General features: G+C 36.0%; 1 protein-coding gene across 2 annotated transcripts in view; it reads right to left on the bottom strand.

Annotated features, from left to right (window-relative positions):
• The window catches only part of Khdrbs2 (KH RNA binding domain containing, signal transduction associated 2), a 245,294-nt gene that overhangs the window by 189,801 nt on the left and 32,872 nt on the right, over window positions 1-22,621 (bottom strand). For both annotated transcript variants that reach the window (XR_016539267.1, XM_090355443.1), the window contains exon 2: window positions 12,419-12,546. Coding sequence is in view for 1 of the 2 variants with exons in the window: in XM_090355443.1 (XP_090211569.1) it covers window positions 12,419-12,546 (128 nt within the window). In the remaining variant the exon portion in view is untranslated. The remainder of the gene's footprint in view (window positions 1-12,418; window positions 12,547-22,621) is intronic.

The raw sequence follows: 22,621 nt of genomic DNA, 5'->3' as shown, positions 1-22,621 counted from the left end.
AAGGGTATCAATGTATGTAAATTAATGCACCTTCTATCTGGCAAATATCATGTAACCCTTTTACTAATTACAATAAAAAAATTTAAAAAAAGAATAACATTCACAGAAAATAAAAAAATAATCAGCTTTTTTATTAAAAAAAAAAAAACTGGTAGAGTGGTAGGCCTTGAGCAAAAAAGCTCAGAGACAGCATCTAGACCCTGAGTTCAAGCCTCACAACAGACAAAAAAATTGTATAATATTCTTTAATATAGTTATGGAAGAAAAAGAGCTAGAAGAGAACATAGGAAATGTTAATTAGGAGTGGTATTTATATTGAGAATACTAGCATTATCATAGTATATTAAATATTCTTTCATATATATAAATGACTAATGTGTCATTCATATATAGTTAATATATAATTAATGACAGTAGTAACGAGGATTTTGACAACTTCGTAAGAATAATTGTATTTTTATTTCTAGAAAAAGAAACATAATATTGATAAAAACAAAGATTTCTAAACCATACTTAGAATCATCGCTTTTTGTTTAGTAAGCAAAATCCATATGTTCTGAGAGTCATTAGAAGAAGAAATAACGTGTAATGTGTTAGGACTCCTGATATTAGCTTAGCACACACTTGTGAACCACAATAAAAGCAGCCACTCAGCCAGCCATTTAGCCTTTACCTGAGGCCAGCTCATATGCTTTCTCATAGCATATGTAAAAATACTCTCAGCAATGACACCTGCAATGTCATCTTTGTCTCCCCATTTGAAACATGCTTCTTCAGTCCCCACTATTTGGCTACAGCCCTAGATGCAAAACCTCTTTCTACTGTTTTCATTGTCTTTTCTTTCCCTTAAATCAATGTAGAATTTAGAATTCCAATATTTAACATAGCTGCTTTTGAGAATAATTCATTTGATATATAAATTCAAATCTGTTTCATTAGAGAAGAATTATAATCTCAAACTATTCAGAAGCAAAGCAGGCAGCATTGATGAATGTAAAAGACAAATATAAACTAAAGGTATAGCAAGATTTATATTAAAAGATAGCAAACACTTAGCATTAGTGTCAGGAAACAATAAGAAGAGATGGGAACAAACTGGAGACCTAAATTCTAAAGGACCTAAACCCTACCATGTAACCAGCAACTTGGGCTTTATGAGCCCAGTGTTCTCTTTTCCATCTTTCTCCTACCAACATTTAAAATTGTCCTCTTGGTGCCTGACTTTACGAACATAAACTTGTTGAGTTTACTCTAAACAGTCTAATTAATGTCCTCTGAAATGTAGCTGTATCATTTCAGAACATTCATAGTATGTTCTCTTTCTGTGTCTGCTGTTGTGGGGTTCTTGGCTGCTGTGTACTCATAGGCCCAGGCCAAGAGTTGACAGAAGTACTGTCTAGCCTGGCTGCAGGAATACACCAGCACTGAACTGGATTCTAGGCAATGGCCTGCAAAGGCATGTGCAACCTTCTTACTCTTCATTCCATGTTCTGTATGCACAAAGCTATTACATAGTCCTTTCTGGTTATGTAAGCTATCTTGACATGCTCTAATTACTCTCACTTTTTTCCATGAGTTTTGTCCCTGGATGTGTGTGCTTTTCTGACAAATCAGATAATACAAAGAAGCAGTGTCACTTCAGCTATAAAAAGAATACTGATAAGAATCATTTGATATTTATATACATACTAGTAACAGTGATTTATGTAAAATTCTACTTATTTGTAATGTACAAAGCTCTAAGCTTCTACTTATAATTTAACTAAAAATGTTATCATTTATGACTGTGACCAAAGGCTGACAGAAGTGATAGTGCAGTGAGCTGCTCAGATTGCATTTTCAGTTAATCCTAAAGTAGTAGTCTGTTGCCAAACAATAGAAATAGCAGAATAACTGCAGCTTATCTGGACCACCTAAGAGAATGATTAAATGAAGCCAGGATTTTGTGCAAAATTAACTGTGAACCAGAATTTATGGGAAGCATTCCATGTCACACATATGACTTATATAGATTTTTTCCAAGGAAAATAGAGATAGGTTAGCCAGACCTATGTATTATTACAGTAAAGTATAAGGTTAAATAAAAACAAATTTCTATCTTTAATGGCTTATCTTACCTGATGGCCTTCAGGCTTTTCCACAAAAAAAATAAAATTGGTTATTTAAAGCCATTTCAAGGCAGTGCATAAATAAATAAATGCAGTACCCTTTTCCCTTTGCAAACACAATGATATTCTTTTTATCCTGAAATGGATAATACTGAAGACAAATTGCTTGATAGATTTTGTTAAGATGGAAAACAATTTTAGAACATATTATTTTTGAATTCTTTAGTTTCAAATTTCATCCCCCTCCAAAAAGCCACTGAAATAGAAAAGGGTTTTAACTGCTATATCTGCAAAGAGAATGGGAGTGTGTCTCTTTTTCTTATTTCCCCTACTATTTTCTGCTAAACTAAAATAAATACTTGCTAAACTTTGAAAAAAAAATCAAGAAAAAATGTTCGCTAGAGACCAGTAGGAAGGAAGAGTAAACTTATCTACTTTACAGAATGACTCTGTCACTTTGACTTCATTATCTATACATGGCACATAGAGACACAATACAGATTATGTCCTGGGACAACAACCCATGTCATCTCCCTGGGGTGACCATCCTGTCCATCTCCCAGATCCTGCCTCATTCTCCACAGCTCTCACCATACAATACCTTCCTGGGCACAAGACACAAGTGATCAGAGCAATGATATTGATGAGGTCAAGGCTGATGTTCAACCATAACAAAAGATGCCATACCCAAGCACACAGGCTGCTTCACAGTGAGTAATTAGCCAGCACCTCTACAGATGGTTTATTACCTGCTTCTGCCCCTATGGCCTCTGTCACATGAAATTTCCTCTCGCAGTTTCATCTGTCCACCAACTGGATTTATTTATTCTCAAAAACTCATTTAGAAAATACTGAATGTACCCATTACCAAGACATGTGAAAGGGTATCAATGTATGTGAATTAATGCACCTTCTATCTGGCAAATATCATGTAACCCTTTTATTAATTACAATAAAAAATATTAAAAACAAAAAAGAAAATATTGAATGTGTGAATATAATAATGATGTCCCATATCTGTTGCCTATTACTTTCATATCATTATTACAAAAACCCAAAATTTCTAGGAAAATATATACTTCAACATAACATTCCTTCCATATTTCTCTAAAGCTTCTAGTTTTTGTAGCTCTCACTGGAACTACAGAATTGAACATAGTGAGAACAGATACATTTTGAAAAGCGAAATAAGAGAGGGATAGAAATATTTCCGTTGAATGATAAGACTCAGACATATATATATATATAATTGACTGCAGTTCAAAAGCTTGTAAAGAGATGACTTTGATAAATAATAAATACAATAAGGCTCTGTAGGAGTTAGATGGCGGGTTTAAGGAATAAAAGGTAAGTGATGTGGCTTAAGAAGGAGAAAAATAAAAACTTGATCCTATAAAACTGAAGGAGATGACATTAGGTTGTCAGGAAGAACAATGATAAGAGTGAACTTGATCTAATCTCAGAAAGAGTATCAGTACATACATAAATTCCTTTCATTCTGAATACTGAAGAAAATCTTTTTTCCTTGAATATCCTTCCTTTATGTATAGCCCCTTATGGATACATCATTCCATTTCCTGTTGTCTCAAAATTTATAATTGTCACAATAATTACACTTTATATTTGATTTTTATATAAGTAGACAATCCATCTACAATATGCTTTAAATTTTTGCTGTGCATCTCCTGCATCCTAAGCAATATTCTGTCACCAAATGTGTAATGGTTTTTTTTTACACAGTTCATTTACATGAGTGCTGATAAGATTTGATCACAGCACATGTATGCATATATGGACATGTGAAAATGAAACCACACTATTTAACTAATAGATACTAATAAAATATGAGAAATAAACCATAAAATGGCAATGAAGATTATGTCCTCAGATACTTAAAAGAAAATGGATTGGTTTGCATATCCCTGATTTGAATTTATTTGCATCAGGGCATATTTTCTAAAATGATTTTCCTGAGCATAAAAACTGCTTTCAAGCCAAGCAGAGTGGCACACATCTGTAATCCAAGCTACTCAGGAGGTTGAGATCTATGGATCAAGGTTCAAAGCCAGCCCAGGCACAAAAGGACCTGAGACTCTTATCTCCAATTAACCCCTAAAAAAATGGGAAATGGGGCTTGGCTCAAGGACAGGGTGGTAGCCTTGAACTGAAGAGCACATGGAAAACGCCCAGGCCAAGTTCAAGTCCCATGACAATTGCTTTTGTAAAACTTTATTGAACACTGATGAAGGGGAAAAAATACTAATTTTAATAGTCTGCACACTTTAACTCAGAGAGCAGAGAAAACCCTGAGACCCACCAGCCCTGGAGGCCTTCACAGCTGTGCTGCTTCCTCTCCAGTAGAGTGCCAACATTTCTGTTCCAAATACAACGACCTGCCAGAACTGAGAAAGAAGAGAGGCTGGATTCACCAGGATCTGTAAAACAGCAAAGGTGCACTGTAGCCAGGTTTCTGGTTATCAAAGGCACAGTGAGTATAGCAGAGAGGACAGAAAATTGGATAAAATGAAACACTTCTGCCTCTTCTTGTTTTGTTAGGTCTCCATTTTACAATAGATAGAAATGTGTTTATAGCCTGAAAAATTGCTCTTTAATATTCCTGGCACATACTACCGTGTAACCTCTTCCCATATCCTAAAGTAATTTTGCAGGGATTTCAATAAGAAGCTTTATGTGTCTATAAACATGATTAGCTAATCTATAACATAAACAGTGCTTTATATGGAAATGCAGGGTTGTTTTACACCTAAAACTGTAATTAATATAAATGTTCTTAAGTAAACAATACATTGTGGCTAACTCTAGACTAACAAAAGAATAAACAGCGTAAAGACTTGAAAATTTTTTATGAAAAAGAGAAAATTTGACTATTCTGAATCAGGATGGATTCTATACTTAAATTGAGAAGATCTAGTTACATTATGGAATCTGCTATCAGCTATGTGTTTACACTTTAAGAAAAAATGGTTAAATCCAACATATAGCTTTTTGTGAATGGCACCAATTTCATTCTAAATTCACACTAATCTACCATTCTTTGTTTTTATTCATGCTAAGCACAGACAGCATTAAGAGACAATAAATACCATAAAGATTCAATCCAGCTGTGTTGGACAGGCTCCTTTACTAACACAATCCACATTCATTACTTGAGACAATGTCTTTTTGTCTCTTCATGCCTCCTCCCCCCTCTCTTCCTCCTTATCTACCTCCTTCTCCATTGGTAGTACTGGGGTTTGAACTCAGGGGCTGCACTTAAATGGCAGGTGGTACCCTATTTGCTTCCTCAGTCTCAAAGGTCTCCTTTTATTAAAGCCCTGGAAGTACTTTTGCTGCCACCAAGTGGGTGGTGGTAGTTCATACCAAAAGAGATTATTTAAAACTAAACTACTTTTTAAATAGTATACATAGAAGATAAGTCACCTATTCATGACCAGTAACCTCACAGATATAACTATGGAATAAATATAACAACTGGTTTTTATAAACATAAACACAAAAAAATACCTTTCCTTACTGAAACCGGCATTCTCAGATATAAACAGGTTAAGACCTTCAGGCTTCAGATTGCATATTTGGAGTCTGTGTATACAGCAGGTTGAAAATAGGAAGTCCTGTAACCAGCTGAGTCTCCAGGCTGTGGCCCACTGAGATCTGCTGGCAATTACACATGTGAATGAGCGGTGGAGACAAAACTCTGGATTTTGAAGTATTACTTTATAGTTTAGAGTCATGAAACTGAAAAATTTAAGGTCACATATCAAGAAACCTTAAGTACATTACGAGGTGTGAACTGGATGGTCAGGAATACCCTGCCTTGCATTTTAAACAGAAATTATCTCAGAGTCAAGTTCCAAATCCAAATGTACTTATATAATTCTAAATAAGTAAATAACAAATTCTTTAGTGCCTGTTTGGCATAGCATAAATCTAGTTAGCTGTAAAGATACAAGGCACAATCTTGGAACAGATGAATATCTCCTATCAGAGAACAAAGGCCACCTTCTCTTTCCACCACACTTTCATGAGGAGCACGATAAAGGAAATGCATACAGTTTCTAAGAAGCACACGACACTGACTGAACACAATCCATCCTAGGATTTAAAAACAAGTGATATAAACATTGTGTCAATTCATTTTTGTTGCTTTTATTTTAAAAACAAAACTGATCAGGACTCTTTCCTATGCACGATTTTCATTGTAGTGCATTGAGCAGGGACCTGAAAGCAGCTCTGTCATACTCAGCTATACTTGGTGCCACTTGGTGCCTGTGCTTAAAAACTACTGAAGAGCACATTGGCCTTTAAAGAAAAGTGTATGGATCCAAGCACACTCCATGTTGACTCATGACTAAGGTGTAAGGAGCAGACCTCCACTCCATTCCCAACAGGAAACACGAATCCAGAGGCCTGCCATCTCCTCGGGTGAGATTTAAACTCGCACATAAGAGATGAACAAACTGAAATCATAAAGACTGACAAAGTTCTCTTGCACTTCCTTTACAAATTGCAAAAGGCAATTCTGTACAATGGCCTCTCTCTGGAAAAGAAAAAGCAGGTTTCAGTTGTAAGCCAGAGTCTGTTCTAGGAGATCATTGCTTAGTGGAACTAGAGAGGTGTTTCTCACAGCAAATTGCTATGCTTGGCACTGTACTTCTAACTCTCCCCAGTCTCGGTTAATGATTCTAACATCGTCTGGTGTTGACTTAGAATACTGGAGAAGACTACTCAACATGGATTTATTTGAATCTTGGCTTGGCGCATATACTTGGTGGAAGGAGATGGAAGACAGCAGATGAGATGATTTCACCAGGCATCCCTGCTCTCCGGTACTGAGCACAGTAACAAGAAATAGAGTACAGGTAGCAAGGTGCTTTTGGATTTATTTTGGAACTTTAATTTTCTTCACTAATCTGCATAAGGAATTGATCTGAAAAGCAGTAGAGTGTACATGACTGATTTTCTAAAGGGCGTGATATTTGGGACAGATGTACACTGCTGGCAAGATAATTGCTTTAAAATTCTGGCAAGGTGAGAAAAAGATGGCCTTAGAGCAAATTTAATTGAAGGAGAGACAATTCTGAATTCTCAAAACAAAGGCATTTTTGAAGGACCTTGAGAGGTGCATCACCCACCCAGGTAACAAACTGGTGGACTAACAATCAGCAAGCCTTACCAGGGGAGCACCAGCCCTCCTGCTCTGAGTGGCTCTCAGTTTAACCACACTAGTAACAGCATTTCATTTTGCAAGTCTAGAGGTAACAAAGTACATATCTTTATCTTTCTTTCTTTTTTGGTCTGTCATAGGGCTTGAACTCTAGGCCTGGGTGTTGCCCATGAGCTCTTCAACTCAGGGCTAGTAATCTGCCACTTGAGCCACAATGCCACTTCTGGCTTTCTGATGGTTAAGTGGAGATTAAGTTTCACTGGCTTTCCTGTGGGCTGGCTTTGAACTTCAGTCCTCAGATCTCAGCCTCCTGAGTAGATAGGATTAAAGGTGTGAGCCACCAGTGCCCAGCTAAAGTATACATCTTGTTGTCTTATCTAATGCTTGATGGCAGTCCTGAAAATATAGAATTGTTATCCTTCCTCCAAGGACATAGAGTTTCATCATTAACAAAACTACCTTTGTTGTTGCTACTGTTGTTGGCCACACTGGGCTTCTCTATTAAGTGAATTGCTAATTCCCTACCATTAGAACTACAACTCCAGCCCTAAACTGTTTTTTACGATTTGAGACCAATTCTCAGGCTTTCCTGTAAAGGCTGGCCTCAAATTTTGATCCTCCAGATATCAGCCTTTTTGGTAGCTAGGATTACAGGAATGAGTCAGAGTTACCCAGCTTGTATTCTTTTTCTGATGTTCTTTTTGTATGTCATCACTAAGTCATGACGCAATTTCCTTGAAGACATCCCAAATTACAGTTGACTCCAAAGTGCGAGTCTCAACACTCCAAAAAGTCCTCTATACAAGCTAGGACCATATTCATAAAACACACAGGCAATAATGAGCCATGACCATGCCTTTCCTGACACAAACCACAAATGACTCAGACAGCAGCATCTCTATGAAAAAGGTAACACACTTATGGAAGGAGCTACAACCCAGAGGATATGTACATTTAGGGCACACTGATGCGGCAGAGTTGTGGTCAACACGGATCTCAACACAGTAGAGCCAGCTGCCAGGTTCCCCTTCCAGGCTTAACCACCAGGAAATAATTGTGCTGGCTCTTGAACATCTGCACATGCAAACAGATGTACAGTGAACCCTTTAAAAATAAACTCTGTTCTGAATATTTAAGTTAAACCACATAGCATTATTGGAAATACAGATTATGAAAAATGTTACTACCATAAATCAAATTATTCATTATCACACATTATTAACATTATATTTTTATGGCAAAAGTAGCTAAATTCTACTCATTTAACAAAAATCCCAAATGCAGTTCTATGGATTTCACTAGCAAAACAGGAAAATATTTTCCATTAAAACAATATAACATGGACTATTTTCCCAAATTAAACAGTTACACCTAAAAACACTAGAACCAGGTAAATCATTATTAAAATGCTTCAACCGCCTTCTTACAGTTAATTTAAAATCTCAAACTTCTTCCCATTCCATATAGTATTCAACTATAATCAAGTCAGCAAATTAACTTGAAGTTGGATAACAACTGAAACAAAATCTATGTGGAAAGGTCATGCAGTAAAGTCATGATAAGGTGATTTTCCCAAGAATTCCCAAAGTCATTTATTAACCTTTGTTTGAAAGGACTGTGTCACCAACACAATAATGGCTGGTTCAAACAGACAACAGGCATCAGGGGAAAGGAAAAGTCTCATACAACACGGTATAAAGCAGATCTTTCTTCAGTGTACACCCATCAGGAACAAGTTACTTTTCACTATAAATGTTTAAAACTTAGATGCATAAATACTGCTGTCCTCTGCCTCAGTATCATGGTATGTCATATATCTTAGGAGCTCATGAGCATATATCAAACATAACTCAAGTTTAAGGATCACAATATGAACTCAACCCAGTATTTTTGTGACAAGTACCAATAAACCCCCCAACAGAAGAAGACTGTTATCTGGGACAAAATATGAGTTTTCATAAAACTGTAAATATAATAAGCATGGATTGCTTTTGAAATATAATTTTATTTCTATATTATTAAAATAAAGCAGGTCAACTCAGATAAATGAAGGGAGTAGGATTGGATTAGATAAGAGTGGATTAACACTGTTTCTCAGTGCTTTGCTGTCTTTTATAAAAGAGCTCTACAGTTGTTTTTTGTTTTTGTTTTCTTTGCCAGTTCTGGGCTTGAACTTGGGGACTGAACATTGTCCTTGGGCTTTCTCAATGATAGAGCTCTACCACCTGAGCCACAGCACCACTTCCAGCTTTTTCTATGTATGTCGTATCAGAGAATCAAACCTGGGTCTTCGTTCATGCTAGGCAAGCACTCTACCACTAGGCCAAGCTCCTGGCACTGTTTTTGTTTTTTTGGTTTTTGTTTTTATAATAAGAAGAAATAGACATCCCTTAAAAATAAACCAGGTAGTTTGAAAAGCTATTATTCATCGGTTCAAGATAAGATAAATTTTCTTATGTATGAGTTATTGAGACTACAATAAATATCCATTTAAGTTACTATTTTTCACATCCTTTACCCCTATATACATGCGAGCTCAGTCAAATTAAAAATTACAATGTTCACAAAAATGAAGAATCTAAAATAGAAGTAACTGTACTAAAAATTTCCATCTGTAACAAAGAAATTACTTTGATCAATTCTTAATCCTTCATTTAATTCATCTGTAATATGTTCTTCCTAGTCTGTGATTTCCAAGATTAGACCCAGCTTAAATATTACACAAAGCTAAACTTACTAAGTAAAAACAAATTTTCAAGAGAATTATAATTCAGTGAAATTGCAATGAATTTTGTTATTTAAGCATATTTCTTATAAATTATGAAATTACATTTCACATAAAAATTTAGTTCTGGGCCAGGAGTTTGGCCTAGTGGTTAAAGTGCTTGCCTAGCATGCATGAAGACCCAGGTTCAATTCCTCGGTACCACATACATAGATAAAAGCCAGAAGTGGTGCTGAGGCTCAAGTGGTAGAGCTCTAGCCTTGAGAAAGTCCAAGGACAGTGTTCAGGCCCTAAGCTCAAGCCCAGGACTGGCAAAAAAAAAAAAAATTAGTTCTGGGGGCTGGGAGTTTGGCCTAGTGGTTAAAGTGCTTGCCTTGCATGCACGAAGACCCGAGTTCGATTCCTTGGTACCACATATGTAGAAAAAAAGCTTGAAGTGGTGCTGAGGCTCAAGTGGTAGAGCTCTAGCCTTGAGAAAGTCCAAGGACAGTGCTCAGGCCCTGAACTCAAGCCCAGGACTGGCAAAAAAAAAAATTAGTTCTGGAAAACAAGATGAGGGGAGGAGTGGGGGGAGGGAAATGAGGATAAAACCATAAGAAGGAGTATCAATGTTTGTGAAGTAATGCACCTTCTATTTGGTGAATAAAACTGTAACCTTTCTATTAATTACAATTTTAAAAAATGGTTCTGGGCCAGGAGGTTGGCCTAGTGGTAGAGTGAAGACCTGGGTTTGATTTCTTGGTACCACATATATAGAAAAAAGCCAGAAGTGGTGCTGTGGCTCAAGTGGTAGAGCTCTACCCTTGAGAAAAACCAAGGACAATGCTCATACCATGAGTTCAAGCCCAAGACTGGCAAAAAAATTGGTTCTATATAATATTCTTATGTGAGTTACTATCATAATGAATTAAATACAGACTGTTCTCACTTAGCATGAAATCATTCCGGTAGAACCTAAGGAGCTACCACAACAATAAATGCCTCTCTCAGCTGTCAAATTTACCTGGTCTAAGATCATAAAGTTAGATTTCCTCAGAAGACACTATGGCATCTGTCATTGGTTTTCCCATTCATAGAGCGCAGACAAGTATCATTCTTTTTTTTTTTTGCCAGTTTCAGGCTTGAACTCAGGGCACTGTCACTGTCCTTGGGTACTTTTTGCTAAAGACTAGCGCTCTGCCACTCAAGCCACAGAACCACTTCTGACTTTTTCTGATTATGTGGTACCAAGGAATGGAACCCAGGGCTTCATGCATGCTAGACAAGTACTCTACCACTAGGGTCCCAACCCCAGTATCATTCTAAGAAATGGTATCAATTTATAGGTTATTAAAAAACATTGAGACTATCATGGGTTAATGAAACAATTTTCTTGAAAAGGACACATTTTTCTCAATTGTTCATCAAATTTCTACCCTAATTAATTTATATACAAAAACATTCCTTGCACATTTACATGTCTTCCATATCTGATATTCAAAAAAAATAGTAAGTTAAATAAAGTTTAGTTCAAAGATACATACCTAAGAAGTGCACTTTCCTTCCAACAGATTTCTAGCTTATAAAAACAGAAACAAAAGGGATGTTCCCCCAATCTCATCTGAAAGCTTCATTTTATGGTTGGCTAGGTAATAACAGTTGACTCCCAGTTTGAAATAATTATAAACAAAACATTCTACTTGATTACATTCACTATAATTTATCTTGTTGGGAGACAATTGGTAAAGTATAACACTATTTCTATAATCTTTATTATTAGGATAATTACATGGTCCTTGCTTCAGATTCTCTCTTCAAAAAGAAATTACCAGCTTGAATCACTGAGTTTCTATTTTTAGCTTTCTTCATTTAACTGAAAAAAACCTTCTCATCCGTTGTAATTTATTAATAGTCAATTAAACTATTCCATTAAATATAGTTAACCATTTGTAAGATGAAAACTAGTTTAAGAGAGGTACCAATACAGAGGAGAAGGAGTTATATACCAAGAGTGTTATAGATTATGATCCTTTATTGGGTAAAATAATTCCATGCTAATTAGCTAATGTTATATATTTAGTATCCTTAATTCTATTCCCTTTATACATTTTAACCCAAATCAAAACATAACTAAGCAGATGTGCGTATGTGGATAAATTGGAGAATCAATTACATTAAATTAACAATTGGAATATATAACTATGCATCCCAAAGTCACAGAACAATATTGTTACTTTTTAGCTGAATAGTATCCTCTTTATTATTCTTTCAAATTTTTTCTTTTCTCTGTCAGTACCATGTGTTTGCCATTTACTTCTGTAATGAGGCTTTAAATATTTATTTTATAAAACGCAATGAATAAAATATCAATTCTTATCATTATTATTCTGTTCTAACTCAAAGAGAACCAAGCTTATGTACCTTTGGATATTGTTTGACAGGAATCAAGACTCGTTCTAAGAGCTTTATGTTTTTATTGCTGATGACATCAAGATACTTCTTTTCTTCCTCCTCCTTTTTTCCATCAGAACCTTGAAATTTTTCAATTTCTGAAAAAAATCACGAGAACAAAATATTAAATAGAAAATGAATCATCCTAAATAAAATGTCAGATAACTCCTTTCCTCAGAAATATTTCTGAAGCAATCTTGATAAATGCCTGAACCACATCGTGCCTACAACCCATGTGTATCCACCTCTGTCACAGAAGTCAGAAATTCTGACTTCTTGAAGCTATGAATGTGCATTTTGTGAAAACAATGGTAAATTTTAGTAATATCAGATATCTTCTAGCAAAACACAAGTTATTGGTATAAGTTTTATGAAACCAATGGTGAATTTCTGTAACATGAGACATCTGCTGGCAAAACACAAGGAAAATATGTTGCTTGTATTGAAATAGCTATGCAAACACAACTGAATAACTAACAAGCTCAAAAGAAAACCAAACAAATGGGAGAAGATTTATACCAGTTAATACCCAGAATATATTTAAAAGCATAAAACATAAACCTTCAAAAATAAACCCTTAAAGGAATAACAACAATTAACAATGGGTTAATAACTTAAGAGAAACTTCTTAGAAGAATAACTAAAAATGGCCAATCAACCCATGAAGAAATGTTCAACATCTCTGGCCACAAAACAAAACAACAAAAAAAGTACCACAAACAACACTGAGATTCTGCCTATTTCTAAGTCAGAATTGGCCACCATCAAGAAAACAAACAAATGCTAGCAAGGATGAAGCCAAAAGGAGTTCCTAGTACACTGGGAAAGTAAACTTGTTCAAACATTCTTGAAAAGAGTGTTAAGGCTCCTCAAAAAACTAAACTTGGGGGGTGGGGGAGGGAATGGGGGCGAAAACATGAGAAGGGGCAGCAATGTTTGAGACAAAATGCACCCACTACCTGACGAATGTAACTGTAACCCCTCTATAAATCACCCCTGACAATAAAATTAAATTAAATTAAAAAAACAAGCAGAGAACTACCCTATGATGTAGCAATTCTACTCCTGGTAGCTTATCCCATAGAAATCAAACAAGTTATAGTCCTGCCACCAGCACAAACATGTTCATGGAAACACTGTTCACCATAGCCAAAATATACAATCAGCCCAGATGTCCCTCAATAGATGAATGGATCAAGAATATGTGGTATATACACAATGGAATTGAACTCATCCATCAGAAAGATTAACATTGCTACCATTTATAAGGAAATGGAAAGACTTGGAAGAAGAAAAAGAAGAAGCAGAAGAAGCAGCAGAAGAAGCAGCAGCAGAAGCAGCAGAAGCAGCAGCAGCAGCAGAAGCAGCAGAAGCAGCAGCAGCAGCAGCAGCAGCAGCAGCAGCAGCAGCAGAAGAAGAAGAAGAAGAAGAAGAAGAAGAAGAAGAAGAAGAAGAAGAAGAAGAAGAAGAAGAAGAAGAAGAGGAGGAAGAAGAATTCTTTGAATGTACCAGAAAATTTTATGAAGTAAGGGAAGGGGTGAATAAAAGGTAGGTGAGAATGTAGAAGAGGGTGACACGGTGATCAACATGCATTGTAATCATAAACTATGCTATTAAAATAGCACATCCATTGTTCAAATAATTAAAGATGATACCTATTTTTAAAAAAAAGAAAGTGAGGAAAGGAGTGAATTAGGAGGGATGGGTATGAATGTTTAAAGGGATGACATTAGTCACAACCCATATTCATAAACTCCTTTCCTGAATGGAAACTCCTTCGTATAGCTACCTAAATATAGTAATATATATATATATATATATTAATACACCTTGACAGGTATTGTAAGAAAAGATTAGCCAAGTAAGGGCAGCACAAGCAAGCATCCAAGAAGAAAAGCCTCCTTAAGGAAAATAAAAAAGCGTGCTAAAACTTTGACTTCAGCCTCCACACCAGTGGGAAAATAAATTTATGTTAAGTGAAAAAGAAAAAGGATAATTCTCAAAAGTAAGGCTGAATAGAATATGGCAAGACCATAAAATGCAGTTCGGGAATAACTTCATGTTGAGCTTGAAGCCCAGCCCAGAATGAGGACAGAATTCAAGGCGATAAAATAGACCATACACCATATGATCTCAGATGAGGAAAAGGTGAGACCTAGGTATTTGACAACACTTTTTCTCTTTGGGACCAGTTTTCTTACTGCATTATAATTTTCAGGTTAAAATATTATAAAAATAAACTCAGAGTAATCTTCTTAATATACCAGATATACGAATGAGTTACTGATATTAAGTAGATGCAACCTCTACTTGTTACTAAGTTACTTCTGATTTTCTCACATACATTAACTTTTATTTATTTACAGAGCATGAGTGAAACATATATTCTTTTTTTCAATTGTATTTTATTGTGAGGGTGAGGTAAAGAGGGATTATAGTTATATTCGTCAGGTAAGTGGGTACATTACTGCTTGTACACTGATATCCCTTCCGATGTTTTTCTCCCAGCTTCCCTACCCCCCATGCCCTCCCAATCATCTTGTTTTTCCCCTTCCTTTCCCTATTTCAAATAAACAAACAAATGTGCATACAATATACCAGGTAACAAAGTCAGATACAGTGACAACATGAGAGAAATCATAAGGAGAGAAACCAAACCAACAAAAACAAAAAAAATGGAGAGCGAGAGAGAGCAAGAGAGAGAGAACTAACCTTACATAGTAGATTGAGAGCAACAAACACAAAAATCAAGCGATTGTTTCCAAATCCTGGATTTCATTTCACTTATCCTCATCCTATATGGCCATATCCACAGGAGAATCCTCAATGTATACTACTCATTGCAAACGAGGAAAACTATGGAGCCTATATTTCCTTGGGTCTAGCTAACTATGTATAAAAAGTCTTGCCAGATATACTAAAATTTTTATTTCAATAAATAACACATACATTTGCTCAAATTAAAGGACTTTTGTATGCATCTATTTCACTCTGGTAATTACATAAAATAATTTTTATTCACTATTCAGGCTAAATTTACAGAAAAGTTACAACCAGATGTGGTTGAATTTGCCTTCATTTATTTTCAAGATGTTCTAAAACCTAATTACATTAGCCATTCCTGATTTTAAAAAAATCAATTTTCCTGTACAGTATAAAGGCAAGTTATTATTCATCAAGCATTTCCTAATACACGAATAATTCCATTGTTTACATAGTACTGATTATAATCTGTTTCATACTGTCCTGCTCCAGGGCTCAATTTCCTATCAGATATGGCGCATACATTGTGGAGAGTGTCTCACTGTGTCTGATTGACACAACATGGTCCAGTTGCTAGATGTCTGGTAACTACTAGCCAAAAGTCTCTGGCGGACAGCTATAGAATGTGAAAAGAGCCAAACTTGCATTTATGTTTAACAGGCCCTCATCTCACATCACCATCCTCCTTACATAAAACCATGGACTTCTCCAGACCTGGAGTGTGCACACATCTCCTAGATATATTCACTGCTCAGAATGTATCAGCCTACATGTTCATGCATTTTCTGAGATCTACCCTTGAGAAAATAGATGTGAAAAACAGACTTAGATAGGCCTGGGAGGAGATGGGTGAGTAGGTTTGGCTAAATGAGCTGATAAAATAATTCTCACATGTTCAAAATATATTCTAGAGAATGGCAAGGGTGCACTATATATCAGTGGGCAAAATTCTCCCTATAAAGATGATATAGCCAAAGGAGATTATAATGAGTGCCTATAGAGCAAACACAGGTTCTTTCTTAAAAGGACAGCATTATGTTGGTTGATCTAAAATTTTCCCTTCCGCTCTAGCATTTTGTCAAGCAAAGTAAAAATTACAAAAGATTATATATGGTAAGTTTGGGAACAGATGGGGGAGAATGATGGAATGGGTGATTTTAATTAAGATGCATTATAATCATAAACTGACATATTGAATTGAAACGCATATAACTACTTAAGATAATGAAAATGTAATTTTTTTTTTGCCAGTCCTGGGCTTAAGCTCAGGGCCTGAGCACTGTCCTTGGATTTTCTTAAGGCTAGAACTCTACCACTTGAGCCTCAGCACCACTTCTGGCTTTTTCTAAGTAGGTGGAACCAAGGAATAGAACCCGGGTCTTCATGCATGCTAGGCAAGCACTCTACCACGAGGCCAAACTCCCGGCCTGAAAACGTAAAATTTTTAATATAGTAAAGCAACTAGTAAGAGTCTAATCTCATGTAAAATTTTTCAGAACAAGGACTTGGAATTTGTATTTCCTTATAAACATGGAATTTTAGATGATAATAAGTGAAATTGTCATAAACAGATTTTTGTATATCCCTCACCTACCCAGATGTGTATGTGAATTCAAAAGTTTTCTGTTGTCTCTGAAAGTCCACTGCAACTAAGGCAAAAATGATAAAGACACATACCAAAGAATCACATTTAGACCTGCAAATGCAATATTACACCCAGATCAACCAGTACTTCTGAAAAGCTTTTTTTACTGACAGAAAACTGGCAGAAATCAAATCAGTAGGAAATCTAACTGGATTCATATACAATACACCATCTAGTGAGAGTGTTCTTCAAGATGACTCAGAAGTCTGTTTCAAAGGCTAATTGCTCCTGACGGAGTTTACCCTCCTTATAAGATGTGTATTTGTCAATTTATCAGAGTAAACATTAAAAATGAGGTTTCTTGAGCCTAATCTGTCAGACTAATAAACATTACAACTCTCTTTTGTGTCTACTAGAGACAAAATCCATGGATGTACAAATACAGATTTCAAAGTAAGGGTAAGAATTTTAATGTGTATAAAAACAGATGAAAGAGGTTTATATAAAAACAGAAAAGGAAAGTTACAGTTGATCAGCAGCAGATGTGACCAACATTTCAGAGATATTTGGAACACTCTAAGAAAGGATTGTGAATTCTTCAGGATTCTTAAAATGAAATTGTCATTCATATAAAAATAATCAAAGTACTTCAAGGCATCTAGTTAGCACGAACATAATAGAAGACAAAGAAGAATCCATTTGGAAAATACAGACTTCTAAAAAAAAATCTTGTTAAATTCTCAGGTTCAAATCTTTGTACTGATTAAGACATGAGATTCTATGTAATGATTGTTCTCTGTGACACTTGTACATGGTGATCACTCCCCGTGACACATATGAGTAAGCATGTGGTGATCACTCCCTGTAAAACATACATATGGGGGAAGGGACCATGGTAACTCCAACAGATAACATTTTATGGTTTTCACCTGCCTCCAATAAGATACTATAAGTGCTTAGGATGTAAATGTTTTCTGCTCTGCTTACTGCTGTAACCACAAAACTTGAAAGAATACTTAAAACTAGTAATATTTACTACAGATTGAGTTAAAATGAACCCAGCGTAGAGGGAGTCTGTGGGGCAGGTATGAGAGGAGGAGTGGAGAGAGTAGGAGAAACACCACCCATGTTTCCATGTCAGTGGGGCAGGTGTGAGAGGCGAATGGAGATAGGAGACAAACTGACAGCCGGGAGTTTGGCCTAGTGGTAGAGTGCTTGCCTAGCAAGCATGAAGACCCAGGTTCGATTCCTTGTTACCACAGATGTGGAAAAAGCCGGAAGCGGTGATGAGGCTCAAGTGGTAGAGCTCTAGCCTTGAGAAAACCCAAGGAGAATGCTCAGGCCCTGAGCCCAAACCCAGGACTGGCAAAAAAAAAAAAAAAGGGAGGGGAGGAGATGCACTGTCCATGTCTCCAGGTGCCATGTTAAGGAGTTAGTTTTGTCTTTGTCCTGATGACAAATAAAGGTTATATGAGATAACATATATAAGTGAACATTTAAGAGATCTAGGACAACTAATGCACAAAGAGTCTACAGCAAAACACTCAGAAGTGATGAATTAATCATTAAATATAAATAATTAGCTGGAGAGAAGCAAAACCAGGTTAGCAAAAGGTATTAAGAAGAATGATCACAGAAACAAAGAAATATCTTGAAGCTAGAAAAGGATATAAATTTCAAAAGAGCTACAATGAGATCAAACCAGAAGCAGATCAAGAATACCTTTTGGATGAACATGGAAGGTGGAGTAATGGCCATTATAGGGAAATGGGTCGCAGAGAAGAAACAGAGAACGTAGTATACTCAATTGTGAGTACAGGGTTTTTTATATATGAGAAATCCACTAATGTTTACTTCAATTTTGCAGACAAGAACATAGATAGATAGATAGATAGATAGATAGATAGATAGATAGACAGACTGACAGACATATATATATATATATAACATAAATATATGTATGTATAAGAGGAACCCAAACTACAAGTATGTTCATTTAAAATCTCCATTTCACTTCTTAAAATTATACATGAATTTAGAAAGTTATTGACCTGGCTTAAGCAGAATTTGTTGAGCAGATTTTGTTTCATTTCTCAACCTAAATCTTTATGTATAAGCGCATCTTAGTATGTCTAGCAAATATACAGAATATCTCCATATAGCTGTTCTCCACAATGTACCTCAGTGAAAAGAAGTCCAATGCTGACTGCAAATGGAAAGCATACGCAGATAAGTTGTTACCACCAGAAACCACTTGTGCTACAAGAACTCTAAACTCCAGGCAAGTTGAGTCTATTTCTTGCAAATATTATTATGCACCTTCACTATACACTTAACATTTAAATGGTTAGCTTTCTACAATGGGAAAATTGGCACAGGTGGTTATTTCTGATAAATATGCACATAAAATAATCAGATATTCAAATTGAAAAAAGTTTTGCTAGCATTTGTATTATTGTTTCCAGTTATTTTCATTTCTTCATAATTAGATGTGTCTTTTTGTTTGTTTTATCATAGGCTACATATATGTATATCAAAGATAATCAAAGTACAGGAGAGCAAGAACTAAGAGCATAATCAAAAGAATGATGTTGATGTAAATTGTTGGAGATAAGGAATAAAATCTTGATTATCTAGCATCCTGTTGATTTGCATTTACCTGTAACCTTAAGTCTGTGATAATAAAAGGTACCACATCCTCTCTTTTCAAAGTTACAGTTACTGGCACACTGACAACTGTGTACCTGTACACAAATGCACATGTCTACTGCATGATTTTCATTTTCTAGGCTTATGTATTCATCTTGGCTAGAATTCTTGATCTATGTGAGTTATTTTTTTAACTCAACCCTGTAAGCCATAACAGAACCAAATCTATATTATGAAAATCTATTAAGTAAAAAACATTAGATTCCATAAACTACGAAGCATTTTGTAAAATCAGAACTATCATATGTGCTCACATATAAATATGAATTATTAACCACATCTATTTTATTTTATTTTTTTCTCCATTAATTTTATTTTTTTATTGTAATTAGTAAAAGGGTTACATGATATTTGCCAGATAGAAGGTGCATTAATTCACATACATTGATACCCTTTCACATGTCTTGGTACCCATTTCCCCCCCACACACCCCCCACCCATCTTGGTTTTCCCCCCTTCCCTATCAAATTTCAAATATCCAAATACAAATAAATTCAATATATCAGATAACAAAGTGAGATACTATACCAATATGAGATAACCAAGGGACAGCAAAGGAGATGAGAGACAACATAGTACATTAAGGACAACAATCATTCATTATATGGCTTTTGTTTCAATATCCTGGAGGTCCTTTCAATTAGCTTCACATTATATGTCCTTATGTATCAAGATTTTGCTCTATTGCAAATCTCTGCTAGTAGAGCCCAAGGTTTCTACTGATTATGACAAATGAGGGAAACCATTGAGCCTAAGTTCCCTTGAGTCTGGCTTACTTCACTTAATATGATTTTTTCTAAGTCTTTCCATTTCCTAACAAATGGGGCGATGTCATTCTTTCTGACAGCAGCATAGAATTCCATTGTGTACAAATACCACAACTTGTTGATCCACTCATCAACTGAGGGACATCTAGGTTGGTTCCATATCTTTGCTATGGTGAATAGTGCTGCAATGAACATTGTTGTGCTAGTGGATTTCGTATGTCCTTGTTTCTGGATAACCACATCTATTTTAAAGGGTCAAATTTACTAACCACAGGCAGATATCTTCTGCTGTGCATTCTGAGTCTCTACTGTATCCCAAACCTCCAAGCCCAATATGCTTTGAATGTTTAACAATATGCCTTGCTGCCATGGAGGAAAAGTTTCAAACAATTACAGACATTTTAACAAAATGAATATCACAGGATGAACACAAAACTGCAAAGGGGAAAATAGTGGGAAGGGTGGATGAATGAGAAAGGGAGCATAGGGGTGACCAGAATATTCAATGCATTTACATGACAAAGGAAGTGGGAAATGTGACATGAGCTGGGGGTGGGGGAGACAACACAGGAGGGGAAAGAAGGATGGAAGGGGTGGCTCTGATGAAGAAGTACAGGACACTTGGACTTGGGTAGACACATGAAATAGGAACCCCTTTGTACAGCGTTCTTTTTGTTCTGGTCCTGGAGCTTGTACTCAGGGCCTAGGCACTGGCCTGGTGCTTCTTTTGGTCAAAGCTAGCACTCTACCACCTGAATCACAGCCCCACTTTCAGCTTTTTATGAGTAGTTATTGGAGACTTTCCTGTCCTGGCTAGCTTTAAACTGGGATACTCAGAGCTCAATCTCCTGAGTAGCTAGGATTATAAGCATGAGCCACCAGTGCCCCGTGGTACAATATTTTGAAGTTCAAAAAACAAAAATGAAAATGAATGAATGCTTCTGATTGGGCCAGTTTTATTTGTGGAATGCTGAAAAGATCAAAAACCGAAATGGAGCACCTTTAGCTGTAAATGAATGTGTAATGTGTTTATCTTACAAACTACCTAGAGACAAAATGAGACGCAAATGAATTTTCCATTTGAGACAAGCTTTATCTCCAAGGGATCCTTTGTGCAACCACTATAGAAATAAGTATAGAGGGACCAGGAGTTTGGCCTAGTGGTTAAAGTGCTTGCCTAGCATGCACAAAGACCTGGGTTCAATTCCTTGGTACCACATACATACAAAAAAAAAAAAGCCCAAGTGGTGCTGAGGCTCTAGTGCTAGAGCTCTAGCCTTGAGAATGTCCAAGGACAATGCTCAGGCCCTGAGCTCAAGCCCAGGATTGGCAAAAAAAAAAAAAAAAGAAATAAGTATAGATATAGAGTTGGAATAAAGAGTTAAAAATAGACCTACCACCTGACCCATCAGTGATGCCTTGGGTGCATGCAAGTGTCAAAATATAGAATACACCTTCACGCTTAGGTCCTTCAGACACAATTCTTTTCACCCACGTACATAAGAATACAAGAGATACCTGCACACTCATGTCCTTCAGGAGACACATTTCACCCATGTACATCATGATCAAAGAGGCACCTGCACACTCAAGTCCCTCAGGACACATGCCTTCTTACCCATGTACGTGGTGTATATAACATGTATGGTAGAGTTTTGTTCAACCATAAAGGAGAAATTATATCATTTTTCAGGAAGATGGATGGAACTGAGTATCATAATGCTAAGGGAAATTGACAAGATTCAGAATGCTAAAGGTCACATGTATTCTCTCATATAAATGCTAGACCTAAAAGATAAACATACATGTAAAAACACACACAGGAACATACACCCATTGTAAATGTGTAACTGTCAGAAGGGATTCTAAGTGGGAAGAAGGAAAGGAGAATATTAGAGGGTATATAGTACCAAAATATGTCACATCTGTGCATGAAGTTTGCAAAACATACACAACGTAATCAGGGGAATTGGGTGTGAATAAATCAACCACATAACCAGCATGCCTCTTCCAGATAGTCAAAGGAAATAAAATCACAATCTCAAACAAAGTTCTTTTGTCTGTTCTCTGCCAGAAGCAGCAGCTAAATTTTCTTAACATTGTTTAAAATTGATTCTGAAAGACTTAGTGAGATTAGATACTATTTTTCAAGCTAGTAATAAAGATTACAAGACTTATTTTGATATAGGCTATTTTCTCTTTACATGTTGACTTTAGAGTTTGTGTCCACGTAATATTTGATCAGTTATCAGTCTAATTCATCCCTAAAATTATCTATGAAGTGCCTAAGCTTTCACTGTTACTAACTTAAAAGCAGATAAGCAAAAATCTTTTTTTATATGCCATTTT

This window comes from Megascapheus bottae, chromosome 22 (genome assembly GCF_031878675.1).
Source record: "Megascapheus bottae isolate mThoBot1 chromosome 22, mThoBot2.hap1, whole genome shotgun sequence".
NCBI lineage: Eukaryota > Metazoa > Chordata > Mammalia > Rodentia > Geomyidae > Megascapheus > Megascapheus bottae.
The sequence above is the reverse complement of the archived record's forward strand: the minus strand, read 5'-3'. Positions and strand labels throughout refer to the sequence as shown.